Source organism: Schistocerca serialis, chromosome 1 (genome assembly GCF_023864345.2).
Source record: "Schistocerca serialis cubense isolate TAMUIC-IGC-003099 chromosome 1, iqSchSeri2.2, whole genome shotgun sequence".
NCBI classification, from domain to species: Eukaryota; Metazoa; Arthropoda; class Insecta; order Orthoptera; family Acrididae; genus Schistocerca; species Schistocerca serialis.
Genome location: NC_064638.1, coordinates 214,309,412 through 214,335,824, shown reverse-complemented (window position 1 = coordinate 214,335,824; position 26,413 = coordinate 214,309,412). Strand labels below are relative to the sequence as shown.

General features: G+C 42.8%; 1 protein-coding gene across 1 annotated transcript in view; it reads left to right on the top strand.

Annotated features, from left to right (window-relative positions):
- LOC126460424 (protein sidekick-2-like) overlaps positions 1–26,413 on the top strand; it is a 1,057,356-nt gene that overhangs the window by 794,736 nt on the left and 236,207 nt on the right. Inside the window, exon 5 of the mRNA XM_050095916.1 lies at positions 6,001–6,216. Within this exon, the coding sequence (XP_049951873.1) occupies positions 6,001–6,216 (216 nt within the window). The remainder of the gene's footprint in view (positions 1–6,000; positions 6,217–26,413) is intronic.

Sequence of the window (26,413 nt, the reverse complement as noted above, 5' to 3'; positions counted from 1 at the left end):
TAATTCAGGTTAATGTCACGTACATGTAACTGCAATGCAAGCGACGATGGCAGCTAGTGTTGATTAACTATTAGTAAAAGGTGAACGAAGCAGAGGAAATTTATTTATAAATCTGCAACATAGTTAGAGACTTCAAAGATTTCTTCACAACATGGATTAAATTTAGTTTTATAGCTTTTCGGTTTTCGAAGTCTCAGTAGCAGCGTTCCCCGTTAACCTATTTGAGTTGAAATTTCATACGTGCCAAATACGAGTTATCCTGGAGTTTGTGGGTGGACGTGCCCCACGGTGCTGCGTTGGAACAGCCTAGTGCTTAATAAAGGGTGACTATAATTAAACTTTCACTACGTGACATAGTGCAGACGGAAAATAGTTTATCCTATGGATACTAAACTGGGCAGGAATGATGTTCAGACTGTGCTCTGCAAGATTTGCTTTTTTCGCAGTGTTAGTGTTGTGAGTTCCCGTCAGGCGTCGATACTGGTACGGCGACGTAGCGTTGAAACAGAAGCATCAGTGTGTTACAGTTGCAGACAGACAACATAGGCCTGAACAAGGTGAGAAGGGATTTAGTGTAGACCTGTTTCAATGAAACCATAGCGATAGCGGCGCTGTTCTTCATGAATACAGACGCATTAAAGGAATACGAGGGTTTCTCTTTGCGCCACGGGGTTGAAGAACAAGACTGGAAAGTTCGAAAGAACTGGTGGTATGGGAATTGCTCCCGGGAGAGGCCGACAGCCAGTTGCGCAAAAATTGTTGAGGAAGTTTCTGTATCGATGTCTGAGAATGCTGGACGGAATGAGCGAGCTTCGATCAGTGCGGAAGCTGTGTCATGAAGCTGAACATTCCATGGTCCACCGTTCGAAAAGTGATGCGAACAATTATGAAATGGTATCTGTAGAATTTCTAGGGCGGTTCCACGCTATGGTGGATGCTGATGGTCGTCACACTGAACAATGTTTGCAACCTGATAACGGAAACATGATAATGAATTAATATCGCTAGTTGGCAAACTAGCGATATTCATTTATTACAATATTGCTCTACCAAGAACCGACGGAAGATTGAGTTAACATGTAAACATGATAATTAATCAACAAATGTTAAATTCTGATATTAAAATGTGTTTTATGAGTAGGTTTATTCGTTATTTCTCTTCTGCATGACCTTGCAAATGTTTCCACAAATTTTCATTGTGCAACGACCACTCGTTTGTTTAAAATTTTCAAATGTGTGTGATTTCCTAGGGGACTAAACTACTGAGGTCATCGGTCCTTACACACTACTTCAACTAACTTATGCTAAGAACAACACACACAACAATACCAGAGGGAGGACTCAAACCTCCGATGGGAGGGGCCGCGCAGTTCGTGACATGGCGCCTTAAACCACGCGGTCATTCCGCGCGGCTGACTCGTTTGTCACAAAGGCCGTCTCAAGTAGTGAAAGTATATATTTTTATTTATTTGTGTTGACTCGGCTGTAACATACACTAATATGAAATAGAGAATAGCGAAAGACGGCGAAGGAGTGGGTGGAAATTAGTGATTTACAGCCGCACATGCCGTTGTGGTAATGCAGTTGCGAAAGTTGAAAATTTCTGCCTGAACTCGAACAAGGATTTACCGCTTCTCAAGAGCGTTTTCATTAATCGCTTCGGCCTTCGGCACAAGATTGCTGACCGACACAAATTTCCAGTTTATCGCACACTGCAGCGCACCCTCTCTCGTCTATTAACCCTCTTCTCGCAAATTAATGACTCCCGTAGATTCCGACAGACCAGGCACCACTCAAATATATACATTTCTGTAAGAACGCGACAGCTCCTTCGCCTTTCTTTCAGTTCCGATGCACTAATATCGTCAGATCACCTACGTGAATTGTGGGGGATTAACGGACGACAGACATTGCGTTCCAGCATGCCTTAAGATGGAAATTTGAGTCGGTCAGGCACCGCATCTGGATGGCCGAAACTGTTAAGGCAATCACCGACAAGAAGTGGTAAATCCGGGTTCCACTCCTTATCCGGTATGATTTTAATGATTTTACAACTCTCGCTGTTACATTATCAGAATAAACTGTGGGACTGGAAATAACATCTTCCCACCCATCCCTTCTCTTCCTTTCCCCATTCTCTCTCTCTTATGTGTAATATAATCTTTCTTTTCTATCAGTCTTCTGACTAAGTCTTCTGACTTGTTTTATGGGACTCGCCATGAATTCCTGAGCCAACCTCTTCATCTTGCAACCTACGTCCTCGATTACTTGCTGCATGTCTTTCAATCTCTGGTTTCCTCTATACATTTTATCCTGTACCCTTTCATCTAGAACCATGAAAGTTTTTACCTGATGTTTAAACAGACTTTCAACCATCTTGTCTCTTCTTCTTGCCAGTGACTTTGATACATTCCGTTTCTAACTGATTCTCCAGAGAACCTCCCCATACCTTACCTTATCAATCCACCAACGTCTGTAGCACCACATTCTAGATGCTTCGATCTTTCATTTCCGGTTATCACACAGTCCAGGTTCCACTACCACACCATAATGTGCTGCATAATACATTCTCAGAAATTTCTTCCTCAAATTAAGGCCAAGGACGCTCTTTTTGACATTGTTAGTGCCCTTTTAATGCTCTCCTTGCACCGTTCATCAAAACTTATTTTGCTACCTAGGTAGCAGAATTCCTTAACTTCGTCTACTTCTGATCACTAGTTCTGATATTAAGTTTATCTTTGTTCTCATTTCCGCTACATCTTATTACTTTCGCGTTTCATCGATTTTCTGTCAATCCATATTACGTACTCATTAGCTTTGTTCATTATCCATGAGGATAGCAATTTAAGCAGCGAATCTTATCATTGATATCCTTTGAAGCTGCATTATAGCACCACCCTTCCATCAGCTTGAATTCCGTCAGTGCTCAAGTAATGCCTAGATTGAACAGTAGGGTGAAAAGCTACATCTTTGTCTTACACCCTTTCTAATCGGAGCACTTCGTTCTTAGTCTTCCAGTCTTATTGTTCCCGCTTTGTTCATGTCGATATTGTATATTACTCGTCATGCTCTATAGCTATCAGGAATTTTCATCAGAGTTTCTGACATCTTGCATTATTTGACAGTAATGAACGCTTCCCCAGGTCGACGAATCCTATAAAGGTAAGTCTTGCTTTCATTAGCAACCGCAACGTCAGAATTTCCTCTCTGGTGCATTTAGCGTCCGTAAAGCCAAAAGGATCTCATCTAGCACATCCTCAATCTTCTTTTCCATTTTTCTGCATGTTATTCCTCTCAGCAACTTGGATGCTTGAGGAGTTAAGGTGACTGAGCGATGATTGTCGCACTTGTAGACTCTTGCAATTGTAAGAATTGTTTCGATAGCTTTTTCCGAAAGTCGGATGGTATATCGCCATACTCACACATTACACACACAAGTCGATTTGTTGCCATTTCCCCCAACGTGTTGATTTTAGAAATTCCCTTCCGTCTTATTCGATCTGAAGGATCGACTAGACTAGGATTTACTTCCTATTTACATCTTTCTAATTCTGATTCAAATTCTAGATCCCCCATTCTCTTCAATATCGTCTCCTATTTCTTATCCCTATCACATCAGCATATCGTCCCTCATATAGGCCTTCAGTGTACTTTGTCAACCTATCCGTCCTTCGCATTTAACATGGAATTCCCATTGCGCTCTTAATGATAGCAACCTTGCTTTTAATTTCACCGAAAGTTACTTTTTCTTTTCTGTACGCTGAGTCAGTCCATTCGATAATCGTTTTTTTTTTCGATTTCTTCCAATTTTTCCATTGCGCCTTACTTTCCCTGCACTTCCTATTTACTTCATCCATAACTGACTTGTGTATCTGCATTCCTGAGTTTGTCTGAACATATTTGTTGTTCCTCCTTTCGTCGATCAATTGAAGTATTTCTTCTGTTATCCAGAGTTTCTTCCTTGTTGCCTTCTTTATACACATGTTTTTGTCCCCAGAATGAGTGATTTCAATTTTTAGAGCTGTCCATTCGTTTTCTACTGAACTGACTACTGAGTTACTCCTTTACACAGCATCTGTAGCCACAGAGAGCTTCAAGCATATTGCGTCATTCCTACGAACTTCTGTACCCCACTTCCATGCACATTGCGTCATCCTGACTAGTCTCTTAAATTTCATCCTGCCGTCCATCACTATTAAATTGCAATCTGAGTCTATGTGCGCTCCTGGGTACGCCTTACAATCCTGTATCTGATGTAAGACTTTCTGTCTGACCATGATGTAGTTTATGTAGTATCTTCCCCTATCTATGAGCATTCTCCAAGTATATGTGCTGTTACTAACTATTTTTTATTGCAGAACTCAATTAGTCTTTCTCCCCTCTCGTACCTACTACCAAGTCCATATTTTCCCGTAACCCTTTCTCCTACTCGTTGCCTTACAACCACAACCACTACCCGGTCTCCCATTATATTTTCATCTCGTTTAACGTACTGAAATACCCTTTCAATAACCTCATATTCTTTCTCCAGCACTTCATCTTCGGCTTGCCACGTCGACGTGTACACCTGAACTATGGTTGTCGGTGTTGGTTTGCTGTCTGTTCTGATGACAACAACCCTATCACTGAACTGTCCACAGTAACTCACTCTCAGCTCTACCTTCCTATTCATAACGTATCCTACGCCCGTTGCCATTTTCTGCTGTTGTTGATAATACTCATTTTCGTGTGGCCATTAATGCTCGTCCTCTTTCCATTTCACTTCACCGACGCCCCACTATATCTATACTGAACTTTAGCATATCCCTTTTTAAAATTTCCAGCTGCGCTGCCAGGTTCAAACTTCTGACATTCTATGTCCACACTCGTGGAACGTTATCCTTTGTTATTGAAACTTTTTTTCGTGTTCACCTAACCCTTAGCAGTCCCCTCTCGGAAATTCGAATGACGAACTAATCCGGAATCTTAAGCGAACGGAGAGATTGTCGTGATACTTTTCCAGTTACAGGCTACCTTTCCTGTGGATACATGTTATGTGTTTTTAAAGCAGTCGTTTTCATTGCCCCCTGCATGACGTTTGGTTCGTGGGGCGCTCAACTGCACTGTCATCAGCGCCTGTGCGAAGTTCCAGTTTTTTACACAGTCCAATATTTACAAAATCCAAATTAGCCACGGTCACGAATGGTGGTTATGATGAAATGATGAGGGCAACACAAACACCCAGTCCCCGGGCAGAGAGAAATGCCCCTCCAGCCGGGAATCGAACCCAGAACCCCGTGATCCAGAGGCAGCAACGCTAGCTACTAGACCACGAGTTGCGGACGCCCCCCCCCCCCCACCTCCCCCCCTCCTTTTGCATCAACAGGCTGTTGATCATTGCTAATTCATTCGCATATAATGACAGTTTCCCATCCCTGGGACGTCCGCCCCCGGTAGCTGAGTGGTCAGCGCGACAGAATGTCAATCCTAAGGGTCCGGGTTCGATTCCCGGCTGCGTCGGAGATTTTCTCCGCTCAGGGACTGGGTGTTGTGTTGTCCTAATCATCATCATCATTTCATCCCCATCGACGAGCAAGTCGCCGAAGTGGCGTTAAATCGAAATACTTGCACCAGGTGGAACGGCCTACCCAGCGGGAGGCCCTAGCCACACGATTTTATATATATATATATATATATATATATATATATATATATATATAATCATCCCTGGGACAAGTGACTGCCCTGAGGCTCTGTCCGCTCCTCCTCCGTTTGCTTTGACAAGGCCGTTGGCAGAATGATGGTGACTTCTCATGGCAGAGGTCTTGGCCGCCATTGGTGATGGTTTTTATTCAAATTTTAAGTAGTGAGGTGGTTCGAACCTGTGACCGAAATCGTTTTGATTACTAATAAAAGACGATACCCGTAGTCCCCAGGGGTTCTGTGTACCTTCTCTGAGTTTAATTACGCGCACCCTGCTCTGTGGTACTGCTGTGTCAGCCGTCAGTGTGTGCCCCGCAGGCCGGCCCATCCCGCGGCTGTACTGGCGGCTGAACGGCGCGCCGCCGCTGGAGGGCGCCCAGGAGCAGCAGCGGCTGCTGCCGGAGGGCGGCGTCGCGGCGTCGCTGCGGCTGCCGCGGCTGTCGCGCGCCCTCCTGCTCGCCGTCGTCTCCTGCCAGGCCGTCAGCAGCCCCCACGTGCCGCCCGTCGCCGCCAGCGCCGCCGTCCACCTTCTGCGTGAGTACACAGCCAATCCCACGGTGCTTTACTCCCGCCTACGTGGGCGAGGGCTGCTACCATGGTAGATCAGCGAGTTCGGTCAGAGGGTTCTCTGTCCCCCGTAATAAAAAAAATTAAAAAAACAGTTGAACGATGAACTTCAACAGCCGTTAAGGGATGTCCGCTCCGAACAAATGCAACGAACAATAACGAACAAATTCAGATTGAAAAAGAGGGTCGCTAACGCACGTTTGTGCTTACCCATGGGTAAGCCGGTTCGAAAATATTTTCACTACCCATATTTGCCCGCCAAGGGTGAGAGAGGTGTCGGCTTATAGTTCCTGGTCACCAGAATTTGCGTAACGGTCGTGGTTTAACTACCAAACCTTTCCGCAGTTCCATGAAGTGAGGACATCTGGCACTGCCTACGGTGACTTTAAGCTTGATGGTCCCTTCGTGTTACTGGTGAGGCATGGCCTATGTGTCGGCACTAGGTTTCAAACTCTCCCTTATCTCAACGTCACACACACACACACACACACACACACACACACACACACACACACACACACAGTCACAATACATGCAACTAGTATTACAAAAATTGTATTGGAGCATGTTGCAAATAAAATACAAAAGAGAACTATTAAATCTTCCTTACAATAGGGATGGCAGTTATCGCTGGAACAATCTATCTTCGGTTATGCTGTTTAGAACGCCAATTTAATCGAGTGTTAAAAACGTTCAAAATAACCGGTTCCTTAAATATCCGATTTTTCGGTAGATCTATCCTTTTGTTTTCTGCAATAAATATACAAATAAAACAAAGAGTTAAAAATTTTGGCTCACTGCGTTTCAACGTTCATAGAATGAAAAATACGAAATAGATAGACTAGTAAACGAAAACTTAGTCTGTTCAAAGTTCGCGGCTTTTCCGAAAAGCAGTAATTGGCTGAATACTACGGTAAATAAATAAATAAAACTCCAGTATTTTGACGCAAAATTATTTAAAACTCTGCTCAACAATCATTTTGTAATCGAGGGTCATGCCACTGTTTGGGAATTACGAGTAATCAGTGCAAAAAGGGTGACAATTGAGTCTGAAGAACTCTGTTTTTCCATGTGAATTTATCCGTTTTCGAAATCAAAAAGGACATACAGGCATGTTATATAGACATAAGCAACAGATCAGCTACTTTCTATTTTTAAACTCCGAATGAACTGCCCAGTTTTAAGTTTACTCCTTAGTTGCAACTCCTCCCGTTCTTAAACTTCCAAAGGCATTGTATTTCATTGATGACGCACTTTGCGAAACACTTCCAGGCTAAAGATGGTGCCAGTCTGTAACAAGTTATGTCCGACGACAGCAACGAGAAACTACCATAGAGACCACATGGGGAAACTCTCGCAACACCACACGCACCATTCTTGGCACTACGCCAGATGGCAAAAGGTACATTATTGTCTCACCAATCGTGTAGTACCCGACCACGATACTGCTCCACTTTGCCGCCTGTGGCCGTCATGGTAAACACGCATTGGCATCACAGTAGACAAGAACAGCGGTGACTAAGGAAAATGTACCGCTCTGTAAATGACTTGAGGACAGTTATGTATATGCTAGTAAGTGGTTCAGCATGTCTTCGCGAAATATCACAATAAAAGCTCACGACAAAGAAACCGAAGAGCTTTCACTCCCAGGTGCAATACTACTGCGGCGATTAGTATCATTTTGCTTCTCGCTTTTGTCGGCATTGTTATTAAAATACCACTGACTGCTTTTCCCATTTTCCATAATAATGGAATATTTCAAAGCAATGCAAAATTTTTGAATATAAATTACTCGTTTTTTCAAAAAGGTTATTTAAACGCGAAAAAAATTTTGACTGCTGCTATGGTAAATTGACATTTCGGCGTTTTACCTGGTTGTTATTAAAATAAATAAAAAGCACTTGTTATAATCGAGATAAGGAAAGTAGCGGAAAATACCGGTTATTCAGAACAGAAATACCGGTATCGATTTTAACTAGTCGGTTTTCCCGGTTCTTACCTTACAACTACAGTATTCTCAGTCCTTGAGCTTGCAGCGAAAGCACTAGCCGGCACGGCACAATTATGCACCCTATTACTCGCCTCCAAGAGAATTCTTGATTACCTCGACTTGTAACTACAGTCGTGGCATGATGCGTAACACAGGGTTTTTTTTCTGTAGTTTGCAGGCGGACGGAATGTGATAATACAATGAGTCTCACTACAGCAAAATCCTTTTTGTGGCCTTCATTATCAAGGAATCTGTAGAAATACGCCTGACTAAAAATCTTATGAACCGTGATAGCGGCTACCAGTTGGACAGTGCGTGGAACCTCGTTATCTGCAAGACTTGCTCTAATCGAATACGACAAAAAAGTGCCCTGACGACCGAGGCGAGTGGAATGCGGAGGACAGCTGAGTCCCCAGGTTCCGCCAGCGAGGGCGCTTTCTGAGGGATGTCTGGTGCGTCTGTCACCTTTATTTTCACGCATACGTGGAATACTCATAGCGTACTATATACTGCGGAACGGAGGACGTCTTCGTCGGTCTTCGATGGCCCACCTGACGATTACTGGCAGGTGCTTAGTCGAAACATCGTGGCATGTATTGAACGACGACCCACTGATAGCCCGCAATTTGTTTGAATAGTGTGTTTGTGTTTACAGCAGGTACCTTTGTGACCGTAGGCCAATTTTGCTTCACGTTGTGGACTGTACTTATAGCGATCCGTCGATGGATGTTAAATCATGCTAATGGAACTACGTAAATCACTCCCTGTTGTCGTTTCCCTATCAGACAGGTTGTAGCACTCAGATATTATCAGCTGTCTCTGGACCTTGCAAACGTCTCGTCTTGGCAGTGTTTCATTGCCTAATTGCCTAATTGATTTAAAGAAAAACGGACGGAGAGAAAGCTACATAAAATGATAGCCAGTATATGTGATTAAATTTTTACATGTATCGTAGGAAGACACACAAATGCTAGGTAGCCTATCACAGCGTTTAATACAACGCATCCACAATTTTGAACTACGTTACGAGATGGCGCATTCTTGGTAGGACAAGGAATGAGACGAAAAATATATAAAACATAATGAAAATCTAAAGGAGAATAAGTCCACTCCGTAGAGGGAGCGAGGACTGTTTTACTGAAACGAATCAAGAAATTGAGACTTGCTAGCCATTAGTTGCGTATTACGAGCACAGTGGCAGGAAACAAATCACAGGACTTAGCCAATAACGAACAGTGGAGTCGCGATGCCTGATTCTCCGGTGGAAAACACAGTGAGCGCATGAAAGGAATCGTGGTATTTGCTACGCTTTTTTCTAACGGGAAACATGCTGGTCAAACGGACGATGCGCACACAAGTGCACTTTAAATAAATATATTGTACTCAACTTGTGGGCGAAGAAATGCTACACTGTTGACAACTTGTGGCAGCCGTTGGTAGTTATAAGGAGAGTCTCCACACGGGTATGCGGCTAGGTACATTGAATGTTTTCCGGTAGGGCAAAGTATCTACAACTCGGTTTTATGTTCGGCACTAACTAACGACTAGAAGTAGTCTTGAGCTAGAAGGCTCGTGCCCATGCGCCGCTGCTTATTTCACCGTCCTGTCGATCTTTACTGTTCACCTGCTTGGAAGTTCTTTATTGGTAGCCAAGTTCAAAGCGCCACTCACGGCGCCCGCAGGAATCTTCGACGCACCGGCTCCAGTACTATCTGTAGCCTACGATACTACAGATGAGACGAGGTTGCTTCCAGCGCGGTGGAGAGCAACCCTTCTGTACCAAAAAGGTGACAAGTGCCTCATTACTGCTATCTGCGATATATAATCGTCAAAGATGAGCTACCGAATGGGCTGGAGAGAGGCTCTCCTAGTTATTTTTAATCTCTGGGGCAGCAGAGTTACGTGCTTCCGCGATTGATATTTTCCCGTACCCGGCGTAGCAGGGCTGGAGGCGGAACCGCTGCCTAAGTCTCGGTCTGTCGGGCCACCACCAGCCTTTGACACTCACATTGGGAGGCATGTCTGGCGTACGTTTTTCGAACTATGGAGGAACAGGTATGTCTTCGCCAACACGCTGCTTCACCCCAAGTTCAAATGTAACATCCACGAACATTTAAAAGGAATTCGCCATCTGGAGCATTTTCCCCTTTAACCTACGGGAGGTTTCGGGTATTACATTACCCCCTAATTCGATGGCGTTTCCTGGAGAAAGTTCATCGATGGCACTCATTCTGCAGGGAAAATTAATCTAATTGCATTATTGCAAGGTCTTACGACTTTTCAGTAAACGATCAGTCCAGTCTAAGTTTAGTACAAATCAGATCGAAATATTGTAATCAGCGCTTATCAGTGGTTGCAGTTACGAAATTAATTAAATTTGTTTTCTCTTTCATTGGGACATGGATTGGCCCTAACATTCATTGTGGCGCATCCACATTCAGTTTTTGCTCTCAAAAGTTTCCGCATTATATAGCCCCACCGTACCTAACATGAAATTAGTTGCTAGATTAAAACGGTATTAAAGTAAAATTCGATGATGGATACACTAAATTGTTGATGAAACAGACAGTGAGTTCTATTGCAAAGATCACTTAAATATTGATGTGGATTATTGAAGATCATTGTAAAGTACTAATTCAGCTTCTTTAACTGTGTTCATCTTGGAATACTAGTAGTGTTTAAGATTTGTTATAAAAGTTGTAGTTTCATTCAACTAACTTGGACATAAAAAGCTGGGGTCTTAGTGATCCTACCATACCAGTAGTGTAACAAGCACTTCGCCATTACATTTACGTGTTAAGGCGGCGCAAGGTATGCGGCACATCCTTGGTGGTCACCGAATGTCAGGTAGGAGAGAGCTGATCACTGTGGTATCGAGTAGTACTCGTTAGATAACGAGTGCCTTGAAGAAGACTTGCTGCACTCAGCTGAGTGCAAGACTTATTCCAGTCGACGCCACATTGGGCGACTTGCGTGGCGGTGATGAGGATGGGAAGATGATGAGGACAACACAACACCCAGGGCGTGAGCGGAGAAAATTTGTAATCTGGCCGGGAATCGAACCCGCGCCCGCTGCATTGGAGGAAATTACGTTACCACTCAGCTAAGCAGGCGGACTCTAGAGAGAAGGAAGCCATTCGGAAGTCATAAACAGAGCAGCCGCTATTGTAGTAACGTCGTGTCGCTCAATGATAAGAAATGAGAAGGAAGTGAAAAGACGGAACAAAAACGTTAGTGAGCTAAAAGTAAATTCTGTTCATAACCAACTTTTTCAGCTTAATTTCACTGTTTGGTTAATTGTTTATACCTACTTGAGAGATCTGCTCAAATTTGTTGTTGCTGCAGTAGTTGTTGTAATCATAGTCACACAAATTCGTTGTGACACTTGCTAACAGAACCAATTTAGAAATTCCACAATTACTACAAAGATGTGTATTGACCATTGTAACTCTTGTACCAGACGAAGTAGCACTCTTCGGCACAGTGGTGGAACTACTGGATACTAGAACAGCCACAAAATATTAGATCAGTTTATCATAACTTGAACAAAATACGAAATTTAACTTTGTAACAACCTGTGTGTACAGGAAGAGTCTGGGAGTCTTAACGACAGCAGATATTTGAAGCGTTTGCACACAGAAGGGAGAGAGAGTCTGCGAGAGCTGAGTGATCACTCTCAGTGAGATAGCTCAGTTATGTTTATGTACGTGAAAGAAGAGGTTGCAATGAAAGAACGTCATGCTGCAGCCGAGCTTTTAATACGAGGGTTATTCGAAAAGTAGGGAACGATAGGTCCCGATATTGAAAATACAGTCAAAATCTCATGAAGCTTTCCACAGATGCATTGGGCACCGTGTCTAGTACACCTGTCGAGAGCATCTTTTCAGTTCTGAGTTCACAGTGAGAATGTAAAGATGGCTAGAAACTAGCGTAAACCGCCAAGTATGAGGGCCTGGTGAAAGATTTCGCCTGAAGCTATGCAATCCACATAGCATAACTGTCATGCGGTTCATTCTACACGACAATTTTCGGGCACACTCTGCAGGCACAATGAAGATGATCCTGCAGTGTTTCCGATGGGAAGTGTTTGATCACCCACAATACAGCCCGTAATTGTCTACCCATGGTTCATCTCTGCTCAAATGAATAGCTGGCTATGAAGACAATATTTTGATACAGACAATGGGCTGTTGTCCAGAGGGCAGAATTGTCGAAAAGCACTGCCGGCTGTCTTCTATAACTAGGGAATTGAAAAGTTGGTACAAAGCTACGACAGATGTCTAAGTCGGAGCAACGACTGTATGGAGAAGTAGCTGGAAGGTGTACCTAACCATTGTAAATAAAAAAGTTTTGATTTTCACTTTGGTTTCCATTCCGCGCCCTATCGTTCCTTACTTTCCAAATAGCCGTCGTACTTTGGCAGAAAGAAAGATCGCAAACGATCGTGTTTGTGTTGGATGAGAGAGTGAACTAAGTGCTCTGACGGTTTTGAAGCAGAGAAGATCTCTTTGAAGAACTTGTGATGGAAGATCCACAACAATAGCGAAATATACGAGAATGACAGCTATGCAACGGGATGAAATACTCGTCATAATTGGACGCATTAACTCTGTTAATACTAAAGACACACTGCTTGTGATATTATGATTTCTAGCATGACGTACGTTTATTCCCTTGAAACATTCTTAAAGTAACAATTATGATGAAATAACACTGCACCAGCTTTCATCTTGATTCCCACAGTCTTTCAAAAGCCAAATACGGTTGTAAACTGATAAATAAAGCATTTCCAGACATATATTTAACTGAAGGGTTTTAATTTTATTCATTTATAGAACTACTCCTGAATTCCTGAAGGGCTCTTCTTCACCACCCAATATACTAATATAATGAATAAATACCACGTCATAACAATTTTAGCTACAGCTGTGTTACTTGGAACTTCCTGGCAGATTAAAAATGTGTGACCGACCGAGACTCGAACTCGGGATCTTTGCCTTTCGCGGGCAAGTGCTCTACCAGTACTCACAGCTTTACTTCTGCCAGTATCTCGTCTACTACCTTCCAAACTTTACAGAAGCTCTCCTGCGAACCTTGCAGAGCTATTACTCCTGAAAGAAAGGATACTGCGGAGACATACCTTAGCCACATCCTGGGGGATGTTTCCAGAATGAGATTTTCACTCTGCAACGGAGTGTGCGCTGATATGAAACTTCCTGGCAGATTAAAACTGTGTGCCAGGCCGAGACTCGAACTCCGGACCTTTGCCCTTCGCGGCAAGTGCTCAGCGCACACTCCGCTGCAGAGTTAAAGTCTCATTCTGCAAACATCCCCCATGCTGTGGCTAAGCCATGTCTCCGCAGTATCCTTTCTTTCAGGAGTGCTAGTTCTGCAAAGTTCGCAGGAGAGCTTCTGTAAAGTCTGGAAGGTAGGAGACGAGATACTGGCAGAAGTAAAGCTGTGAGTACCGGGCGTGAGTCGTGCTTCGGTAGCTCAGGTGGTAGAGCACTTACCCGCGAAAGGCAAAGGTCCCGAGTTCGAGTCTCGGTCGGACACACAGTTTTAATCTGCCAGGAAGTTTCATATCAGCGCACACTCAGCTGCAGAGGAAAAATCTCATTCTGTGTTACTTGGAGTCTTATGGCACTTTCCCATGTTCCTAAACGACTGCTTCCAAATATGACTTCAGTTGTTTCTGTATGTTAATTCATCTATGCAATAAAACTAAATAGCCTGCTTTGTTAAGTCTATTATATTCTGGTAAATTCTTCTGTGAAGATGTTAAAAACTGTGGTCATTTCAACCAACAAACCTTGTTTCTTATCTCAGTGCCTGTACTCCAGTAACTGTATATTAATTAACGCTGGCATTCTCGTACAAACTAATTAAATGCTGAGTTTCGTTGTGAGTCCACTTCTTTGCAGAATTCCTTAAGTATCTTGACAGTGTCGCATGCATAACGCACTAGTGTCTCCTTCATACTAAGGTAGGATCGACTCTCCTAGGTGAAAAAAATTATTTTCGTTTATTAATTATATGTAAAAAATGTTCAAATGTGTGTGAATTCGTATGGGACCAAACTGCTGAGGTCACCGGCCCCTAAGCTTACACACTGCTTAATGTAACTTAAACCAGCTTACGTTAAGTACAACACATACACCCATGCCTTTGGGAGGACTCGAACCTCCGATGGGGGAAAGCCGCGCCAACCGCGAGAAAGCGCCTAGACCGCGCGGCTACTCCGCGCGGCTGTTCTATGTAATATGTCTACAATTTTTCGTAGGTTTCCGGCTACTGACTTCTCCTGCTGTCCGTTTTGGAAGTAAAACGGGTGTTTTATCCCTCAGGACACGGGCACAGGTTATTGATTAAAAGTGGAAGTTTCGTGAATACTTTCGTTTTAAATCTACATCAACATACATATTCCGCAGTCCACCATAAGGTGCGTGGCGGAGGGTACCTCTTGTCACAACTAGCATCTTCTGTCCCTGGTCCACTCCCAAACAGAACGAGGGAAAAATGACTGCTTATGTGCCTCTGTAAGAGCCCTAATCTCTCTTATCTTATCCTTGTGGTCTTTCCGCGAAATATAAGTTGGCGGCAGTAAAATTGTAGTGCAGTCATCCTCAAATGCTGGTTCTCTAAATTTCCTCAGTAGCGATTCACGAAAAGAACGCCTCCTTTCCTGCAGAGTCTCCCACCCGAGTTCCTGAAGCATTTCCGTAACACTCGCGTGATGATTAAACCTACCAGTAACAAATCTAGCAGCCCACCTCTGAATTGCTTCTATGTCCTCCCTCAATCCGACCTGATAGGGATCCCAAACGCTCGAGCAGTACTCAAGAATAGGTCGTATTAGTATTTTATAAGCTGTCTCCTTTACAGATGAACCACATCTTCCCAAAATTCTACCAATGAACCGAAGACGACTATCCGCCTTCAACACAACTGCAATTACATGCTTGTCCCACTTCATATCGCTCTGCAGTGTTACGCCCAAAGATTTAATCGAGGTGACTGTGTCAAACGCTACACTACTAACGGAGTATTCAAACATTACGGGATTATTTTTCCTATTCATCTGCGATAATTTACATTTATCTATATTTAGAGTTAGCTGCCTCCTTCAGTCACTCAACGACGACACCTTCCCGTACACCACAGCATCATCAGCAAACTGCCGCACATTGCTATCCACCCTTTCCAAAAGATCATTTATGTAGGTGGAAAGGAACAGCGGACCTACCACACTTCCCTGGGGCACTCCAGATGATACCCTCACCTCCGGTGAACAGTCACCATCGAGGACAACGTACTGGGTTCTATTACTTAAGAAGTCTTCGAACCCCTCACATACTTGGGAACCAATCCCATATGCACGTACCTTAGTTAGGAGTCTGCAGTGGGGCACCGAGTCAAACGCTTTCCGGAAGTCATGGAATATGGCATCCGCCTGATACCATTCATCCATGGTTCGCAAGATATCATTTGAAAAAAGGGCGAGTTGCGTTTCGCAGGAGCGATGCTTTCTAAAGCCGTGCTGATGCATGGACAGCAACTTCTCTGTCTCAATGCTTGTGCATGAATATGGCAATATATATTGCCAAAATGTGGTAGCACAGAAACTTTGAAGTACAGCAAAAATCCTGGACGCAGTACGGTTACTCAGGACCCTCAGCTCTTCGAACAATGCCGGTATAGTTTTTCTTGTCTGAGAGCCACTGTGAGCTGCTATCGAGAGATGGAGGTTAGTGGTTAGGCGATTTTTTTTTTTTGGTCATCAGTCTACTGACTGGTTTGATCCGGCCCGCCACGAATCCCTTTCCTGTGCTAACCTCTTCATCTCAGAGTAGCACTTGCAACCTACGTCCTCAATTATTTGCTTGACGTATTCCAATCACTGTCTTCCTCTACAGTTTCTGCCCTCTACAGCTCCCTCGAGTACATGGAAGTCATTCCCTCATGTCTGCAGATGTCCTATCATCCTGTCCCTTCTCCTTATCAATGTTTTCCACATTTTCCTTTCCTCTCCGATTCTGCGTTGAACCTCCTCATTCCTTACCTTATCAGTCCACCTAATTTTCAACATTCGTCTACAGCACCACATCTCAAATGCTTCGATTCTCTTCCGTTCCGGTTTTCCCACAGTCCATGTTTCACTACCAAACAATGCTGTACTCCAGACGTACATCCTCAGAAATTTCTTCCTCAATATAAGGCGGGTATTTGATATTAGTAGACTTCTCTTGGCCACAAATACCTTTTTTGCCATAGCGAGTCTGCTTTTGATGTCCTCCTTGCTCCGTCCGTCATTGGTTATTTTACTGCCTAGGTAGCAGAATTCCTTAACTTCATTGACTTCGTGACCATGAATCCTGATGTTAAGTTTCTCGCTGTTCTCATTTCTACTACTTCTCATTACCTTCGTCTTTCTCCGATTTACTCTCAAACCATACTGTGTACACATTAGACTGTTCATTCCGTTCAGCAGATCATTTAATTCTTCTTCACTTTCACTCAGGATAGCAATGTCATCAGCGAATCGTATCATTGATATCCTTTCACCTTGTATTTTAATTCCACTCCTGAACCTTTCTTTTATTTCCATCATTGCTTCCTCGATGTACAGATTGAAGAGTAGGGGCGAAAGGCTACAGCCTTGTCTTACACCCTTCTTAATACGAGCACTTTGTTCTTGGTCGTCCACTCTTATTATTCCCTCTTGGTTGTTGTACATATTGTATATGACCCGTCTCTCCCTATAGCTTACCCCTACTTTTTTCAGATTCTCGAACAGCTTACACCATTTTATATTGTCGAACGCTTTTTCCAGGTCGACAAATCCTATGAAAGTGTCTTGATTTTTCTTTAGCCTTGCTTCCATTATTAGCCGTAACGTCAGAATTGCCTCTCTCGTCCGTTTACTTTTCCTAAAGCCAAACTGATCGTCACCTAGCGCATTCTCAATTTTCTTTTCCATTCTTCTGTTTATTATTCTTGTAAGCAGCTTCGATGCATGAGCGGTTAAGCTGAGTGTGCGATAATTCTCGCACTTGTCAGCTCTTGCCATCTTCGGAATTGTGTGGATGATGCTTTTCCAAAAGTCAGATGATATATCGCCAGACTCATATATTCTACACACCAACGTGAATAGTTGTTTTGTTGCCACTTCCCCAATGATTTTAGAAATTCTGATGGAATGTTATCTATCCCTTCTGCCTTATTTGACCGTAAATCCTCCAAAGCTCTTTTAAATTCCGATTCTAACACTGGATCCCCTATCTCTTCTAAATCGACTCCTGTTTCTTCTTCTATCACATCAAACAAATCTTCACCCTCATAGAGGCTTTCAATGTATTCTTTCCACCTATCTGCTCTCTCCTCTGCATTTAACAGTGGAATTCCCGTTGCACTCTTAATGTTACCACCGTTGCTTTTAATGTCACCAAAGGTTGTTTTGACTTTCCTGTATGCTGAGTCTGTCCTTCCGACAATCATATCTTTTTCGATGACTTCACATTTTTCCTGCAGCCATGTCGTCTTAGCTTCCCTGCACTTCCTATTCATTTCATTCCTCAGCGATTTGTATTTCTGCATTCCTGATTTTCCCGGAACATGTTTGTACTTCCTCCTTTCATCAATCAACTGAAGCATTTCTTCTGTTACCCATGGTTTCTTCGCAGCTATCTTCTTTGTACCTATGTTTTCTTTCCCAACTTCTGTGATGGCCCTTTTTAGAGATGTCCATTCCTCTTCAACTGTACTGCCTACTGAGCTATTCCTTATTGCTGTATCTATAGCGTTAGAGAACTTCAAACGTATCTCGTCATTCCTTAGTACTTCCGTATCCCACTTCTTTGCGTATTGATTCTTCCTGATTAATGGCTTGAACTTCAGCCTACTCTTCATCACTAGTACATTGTGATCTGAGTCTATATCTGTTCCTGGGTACCCCTTACAATCCAGTATCTGATTTCGGAACCACTGCCTGACCATGATGTAATCTAATTGAAATCTTCCCGTATCTCCCGGCCTTTCCCAAGTATACCTCCTCCTCTTGTGATTCTTGAACAGGGTATTCGCTATTACTAGCTGAAACTTGTTACAGTACTCAATTAGTCTTTCTCCTCTTTCATTCCTTGTCCCAAGCCCACCTTTTCTTCTACTCCTTCCCCTACAACTGCATTCCAGTCGCCCATGACTATTTTATTTTCGTCCCCCTTTACATACTGCATTACCCTTTCAATATCCTCATACACTTTCTCTTTCTGTTCATTCTCAGCTTGCGACGTCGGCATGTATACCTGAACTATAGTTGTCGGTGTTGGTCTGCTGTCGATTCTGATTAGAACAGCCCGGTCACTGAACTGTTCACAGTAACACACCGTCTGCCCTACCTTCCTATTCATAACAAATCCTACACCTGTTTTACCATTTTCTGCTGCTGTTGATTTCCCGATGCTCATCTGACCAGAAATCCTTGTCTTCCTTCCACTTCACTTCACTGACCCCTACTATATCTAGATTGAGCCTTTGCATTTTCCTTTTCAGACTTTCTAGTTTCCCTACCACGTTCAAGCTTCTGACATTCCACGCCCCGACTCGTAGAACGTTATCTTTTCGTTGATTATTCAATCTTTTTCTCATGGTAACCTCCCCCTTGGCAGTCCCCTCCCTGGGATCCGAATGGGGGACTATTCCGGAATCTTTTGCCAATGGAGAGATCATCATGACACTTCTTCAATTACAGGCCACATGTCCTGTGGATACACGTTACGTGTCTTTAATGCAGTGGGTTCCATTGCCTTCTGCATCCTCATGTCGTTGATCATTGCTGATTCATCCGCCTTTAGGGGCAATTTCCCACCCCTAGGACAAGAGAGTTCCCTGAATCTCTATCCGCTCCTCCGCCCTCTTTGACAAGGCCGTTGGCAGAATGAGGTTGACTTCTTATGGCGGAAGTCTTCGGCCGCCAATGCTGATTATGCATCAAAATTTAGGCAGTGGCGGGGATCGAACCCGGGACCGAAGACGTTTTGATTATGAATCAAAGACTCTACCCCTAGACCACTATAAGAACGTGACTATCTTAGCCTAATGCATTGCCGGCCGGTGTGGCCGAGCGGCTCTAGGTGCTACAGTTTGGAACCGCGCGACCGCTACGGTCGCAGGTTCGAATCCTGCCTCGGGCATGGATGTGTGTGATGTCCTTAGGTTAGTTAGGTTTAAGTAGTTCTAGATTCTAGGGGACTGATGACCTCAGAAGTTAAGTCCCATAGTGCCCAGAGCCATTTGAACCATTTTTGCCTAATGCATTCTCGGACACTTCCGGAAAGCTGATTCTCGACGTTTACACGGTACTATTTACTCGCAAATTCTCTCTGACAGGGAAAACCTATGACCCATGTACCAAGCTTAAGCCACTTATCGTTAAATTAATAACTTTTCTGGCACCTTTTTTTTTTATCTGGCAGAAAGGCTGACAGCAAGTACTCAGTTACACATAAAGGATTGATCGCTCACCCTTAGAACAGTATTAGCGGCCACCTAACTGAATTAGGACATTATGTTTACCGTTCACACCTCGCTAATAAGGAGGCTATTCCGTAACGAGCTCGCACAACACGCCACACGCATCGCAGCGTCGACCGCGCCACAGCGCCGCATCACGTCTATTCGAACGGCGCCGCTAGGGCGCTAATGTCAGATCGCAAGCGGAATTGGATTAATTATCAGCCATCAGCGAAAGCACACAAAGCCGCACGCCGTCAGCTATTACGACCGGCGCTAATATCACTCCAATTACGGGCCATTGATGACAATTATGAGCCGGAGTCTAGCGTGCGTCGACTGACATCGCCCCATTTGAAGCAGGCCCTGCAGGGACGGCGAATTAGCGTTGACGTAATGCCGCCTCCAATAGTGATTGGTTTTCCGGCAGAGGACCGCGGTAGAGAGGGATGGGGCCTAGGTTTACCGGTGTGACGTGGCTGCTGCCTTTGTTAATAAGATTCCGTATCAGTAGGATAATGATATCGAGCGGAAGCGGTAGCAGGTAATTATTACTGAAGCAACTATGGTTCCTGTGCTTAACACATCCGAGAATGGCAGACAGGATGAGGCAGCTAGACTGCAGTTTTTAGCATGTTTTTCGGAAATCATTGCTTTGTTAATCTGAATGTGAATGGTGTTTCATTTGAAATGATAGAACTTTATTTATCTGTTAACAGTAAAGTTTCCAGGCTACGGTACAGTCACATATTGTGAAAATTCTATTACTGCCTAAACCAACGTTTCAGTAGCGGTAACAGTGGCCTTCCTCTGGGTCTGCCACTAGACCAGTAGACATTTGTATCTATCAGTGATAGTTATTTACAATATGAAATGGTTGCATACTCAGTAAACTTTCACGTTAACTGACTCTGGCAGCGAAAGCCTACACAGGTACAATTATTTATATAACGTTAAAAATGTTAATACAAGATATAAAAATTTACTGAATCTAGGTTTCTTTCCGAAGAAAAACTTGGAACACCGTTCTTATACATAATATTTTCCTGAGTCAGTGCTTTGTTTCTAAAATGACCTTGTGGATAACATCGTAAGTTCACTGAGGATTTTTACGGATGATTCTGTAGTATATCGAGAGGTTGTAACAATGGAAAATTGTACTGAAATGCACGGGGGATATGCAACAAATTGACGCATGTTGCAGGGAATGGCAATTGAATCTCAATGTAGACAAGTGTAATGTGCTGCGAATGCATAGGAAGAAATATCCTTTATCATTTAGCTACAATATAGCAGGTCAGCAACTGGAAGCAGTTAATTACAAAAATTATCAGGGAAAAGGCATTAGGAGTGATCCAAATGGAATGACCAAGTAAAATTAATCGTCGGTAGGGCAGATGTCAGAAGGAGAATCATTGGAAGAATCCTAAGGTAATGCAGTCCGAAAAAAAGGAAGTAGGTTACAGTACACTTCTTCGCACAGTGCTTGAATATTGCTCACCAGTGTGGGATCCGTATCACATAGGGTTGATAGAAGAGATAGAGAAGATCCAACAGAGAGCAGCGCGCTTCGTTATAGGATCATCTAGTAATCGCGAAAGCGTTACGGAGATGATAAATAAACTCCAGTGGAAGACTCTGCAAGACAGACGCTCAGTAGCTCGGTACGGGCTTTTGTTGAAGTTTCTAGAACATAACTTCACCGTTGAGTCAAGCAGTATATTGCTCCCTCCTACGTATATCTCGCGAAGAGACCCTGAGGATAAAATCAAATCAGAGAGATTGGAGCCAACACAGAGGCGTACCGACAGTCTTTCTTTCCCAGAACAATATGCGACTTGAATAGAAGGGAGAATCGATAGAGGTATTCAAGGTACCTTCCGCCACACACCGTCAGGTGGCTTGCGGAGTATGGATGTAGATGTAGATGTAGATGTAGATGTGGATGTAGAATGTTAGTTGGGGGAACGCACCTCCTTCAACACAGTACACTCCCCTCTCCTTCCCCATCCCCTAGACATAAAAACACAAGTTTCGATTACTGAAAACTTGCAAAACAATGTACTATGAGAAATCACGTATTACAAGTTACTGTTTGAAACGCAGGATTTGATAACATAGTTTCACGATGAGAACAATAAATGCACAAGATTTAGTATAAACAACGAGTACTACCATCTCTTTCCGTAACACTGTCATTTTGCTCCCTAGTTACGTTCGATACGTATCGACACAAGTTTGTAGTTTTCTTGACTATTTCCTCATGTTTTAAACTGCTGTAGCCGCAACGTTCAAACTCTCTGATGGCAACCTTATAGCTCTCCAACCTTTTCAGCTAATTAGACTTTTCTATATGTTCGTGTATTTAAGTCCCTAATCTGTGGGGAAAAGGCACCTACTCCGCAAAATAATGCAAAACCGAGAGACGTAGATGAAGTGAACCTAATCGCTACTACTCAGTATTTTATCAAATGACGATTAAAAAGAAAGTTGTGTCAACTTTTTATATTTTTATGTAAACTAATCTTTGATTAACAGTGATTAGTGGAAAACTTGGATAAAAGGTTTTCAAAGCTTATAATTGAAGAAAATAACCAACGGTCGCCAGTTCCCCACCGGAACAAGGATAATTAATGTGAAACTGAACTTTATTCTCGTAAGCAATCTTCCGTAAGGATTGTTATGGGCGTCATAACGTAGGAACAGTACCTAACGCACACTTTCATGTACTTCATACCACACATGTCACAGTGGTCGAACAATAATCCAATAGCAAACAAATACATCATATTATATTAATTTTCAAAGATCAATTAAAGTATGATTGTTTACTAACTGTGGGCAGGAACTTTTTGCTATGTTACTAACCCTGTTACTGACTATCGTAATTGTAGCAAGCAGAATGATTATTTGAATTCATTCCTTGGTAAGAATTGTCATTTACCTAGCAGTTACTCTGATATTTCTCTGTAATAAAAGTTATAAATTGTGCCACAAGCTATAAATTAGAACTGTGCTTTGACAATGAAATTCAGTGTCGAAGTTACGTAAAGCTTTACTAAAAAAAATTATTATTAAAGTTACTCTATTTTTAGCAAAGACTTAATACTGGCTTTTCGATCATTCTGTTTCTGACGTTATTCATACCACAGCCAAAGATTTCATTATTACGTAATTTTCCTAAAGTTGTAAAAAATATGTTCTGATAATCTAATAAATTAACGTTCACTTCATTTTCAGTTCATTTTCTGATTATCTCGATTCATACAAAGGAATAAGATGAATACCACTTGGATGATGAATCAGGAAAATTATTTACGTGGCAATATGCAGGAAAACAATGTTATTTAAGCAATAAAATTCCAACTACGCTAGTCAGCATATTACACTTCTAGTTATAAAAAGTCTAAATCTTACTTCACTTTATGATCCCGTTGGTTTGTCGAGTGGCTTCATTTAGTGGTAAAATAGGGCACAGGTTGATCTTTTTGCCATACTATAGCCAATAATAAGAGCCTACAGTAATCTTGATGTTATATGAATTACGCTTGCTGTATTTGTATTGTGCCCAATAAATGCCATAGCTTGTCCATATTAAACATCCGCCACAGCAACCATTTAAATTTTTACTGCTCCACACCTCGGAAACAGACTTTTTATCTCCGCACTTCTGCATAGTCAGACCAGCGAATACGCAACCAACGACACCAATCGTCTCCTCGTGACTCCGAACTGCTACCTTTTGGCGCGCTCGCACGTCCAGCGATAATGCATTTACAGTTTATTACATTCTTTGACAATAATTTTTCCCTTACTAGGACAGCGTGTCTACTTACAAAATGTTAACATTCCATGCATATTCTCTTTCTTAAATAACAAATAGCATTTGTAACTTGGCAATAAATTTACAAGAATAATATTCAACACCATTGATAAAACAAACCTCGCAAAACACGTAGAAAATGTATGATCATCCACAGAGTTGAGGGGTTATAAATTGTTCCAATAAATGGGATCACAATTTCCCTTGCCACACGTTTCTTTCTTCTGGCTGTTGACATCGGAATACGCCCTGAAGACACATGTTGGCTGCGGATTTTTGTAACACTTTTTACTAGAGAGTAGTTTTACAATATCTGAAACTGTTCACTACATTATATTATAACTTACCTGACCAAGCAGCCAAGCAGGAGTTTGGATCAATATCAGACCCAGAAATAGCTGAATTCCTCTACCATTGCACTAAAAACATCAATATCATCGAAATTCCCGATGCCAAAACTGTGTTGTTGTGCATGACTTCTTACATAACGTAATGAGACGTGGCCTACAGAGTGGTGTGCAACCGTCGTCATAGGGAATAATGAGACGTGGCCTACAGAGTGGTGTGCAACTGTCGTCATAGGGAACCGGGACAGGAGCAAAAATGATTCGCGAATAACACAACATACAGAACATTCTCTTAACTTGCGTTTCTCCAAGGGTAAGTAGACTCATTACAAATAACGTAGCAAGAGTTCGAGCTATCTGGTACAATAGTAACCAGGTTGAGGCTCTGTGAACTAAAGCACGAACGATGGTGTCAGAGCCGCGACTAGGCGGCGACTGCATAACGTCACGCAGCGAATAGGCTCTAAGTGCAAAGGGGTTGAGTGACTGTTACCGACCATACTATATAATGGCGGCAGAGGACGCTCATGGTACAGAGTCGCACAAGGCGTGGATAAGCGGGCCTTCTCCACTGGGTCTGCCAGGTCCCACACGATTGCTATCAGCATCTGGCAGAAACTTGCAACTTCAATGACAACTTTCACTTTCCACGACATTTGTAGAATGTGTGCAGACGTCCAACATAGATACAGGTAGCACAAGCGGTAAAATGGAAAGTTCTTTTGCGGTGTACATATACTTCAAAATTCGAAAACTACATAGTACGACAATACAGAGACCTCTCCTTGTCCATTCTACACAGCTACCAACAGAAGGCAAGAGCTGCAACCTTAGGTGAGAATATTTACTCTTAAGCAGCGAACGAGCAAGGCAAAGGTGGAGTCCATTGTAACTGCTTCCGCTAGAATCCTATTATCACCGCGTTGCGATTCAGTTGACCCGATTACGCCACTATGCAACGTAACTTGCTGCTGTTATGTCGCAGTGACCTCTCTTGGTCATAAATCATTACTGACATAAGCCTTCCGTAACTTTACGACTACAACACTTTACAAGAAAACTTACATCTCGGGTTGTTATTAAAACGAGCATGAATTTTAATGATAGTGATATTTTTAGAGCTATGGAAGAAGAAATCAGTAATTCCAGATGAAAACGGGGCAGCTGATGTTTGTGGTATTAATCCAGATTTATGTGTGGCTGAAGGCTCAGGTAACTAATAAATAAAACAAGTGGCCGGCCGGAGTGGCCGAGCGGTTCTAGCCGCTACAGTCTGGAACCGTCGACCGCTACGGTCGCATGTTCGAATTCTGCCTCGGGCATGGATGTGTGTGATGAACTTAGGTTAGTTAGGTTTAAGTAGTTTTAAGTTCTAGGCGATTGATGACCTCAGAAGTTAAGTCCCTTAGTCCTCAGAGCCATTTGAACCATTTTTTAAAACAGAAGTGCATCGGAGAGTTTAAGATAATGTATCGCCAAAACAACATTAGTAAAAGAACGATGGTAACAGAAAGTATAATAAAAAAACCGCACCCGACATCTATCCTCAAAGCGAATTCGAATGTTAGTAACATTCAGAAGGCAGACACGTGTAGCAAAAAAATATACTGATGGCGTCCAAAGTGACTGTCAAAAATGCCACACTCAGTCAAACTATGTATAATAATGGCGTGTACAAGTATCCTTCAGAAAGAAAACAACATGCAGTGTAACATTTCACATGTCTGCCGATTTTAGTACTTCATAATAAGACTTTTAAGATTATATAAGCCATATTTCAACTTCTCAAACTGCATTATCAGTTATAACGCATTTTTTTTCGACGAATGTGTTAAAAAGTAAAATCTCGCGGCCCCGTCCAGAGTGACTGAGACCAATTCCAAGAGAGTACATTTATTTGAATCGCATTCATGAGTTAGCAATTGACTTGCAACAAGGCCTTAATTAAAAAGTAAAATATGCAAGTTGTAGGACAATTTGGAAAGAAATGAAGTGACAACCACTGACTTTGAGGGACATCGCATAACGATCCACAAAGAAAATCCGGGTAGTCCCTCAGCCCACTCTTCACAAAAGCAAAAGCAGAACAGAAATAAAGAGAGATGCTGACGGAAACTGCAGGGGTTATATATCATTAAACGGCATGATTCTCAGGGGCTCAAGTGCACCAATGTTTTCGTTGCGGCACAGAAACAAGTAGAAACCGGAAGAAATCTTAAGGAAATACTTAATATGCCAGCAGGCTGGAGTCCTGTATTAAAGCATACGTCTTGCCAACTCAGTCAGAGGAGATGGGCTGTGAGTGATAAGTGAGGGGAACGGGCTGGCCAGACGAGGTTTTGTACTTTCCTTAGGACATTTGGGGCGTGAACTGCAATGCATTATCCTGCTGAATCATGCCGTTTAGTAGCCTGGTCATGACAGGCAGGAGGATTTACCACGTACTTCCGAGCATTCTGCCTCCCTTCAACAATTACCAAATCACTCTTGTTG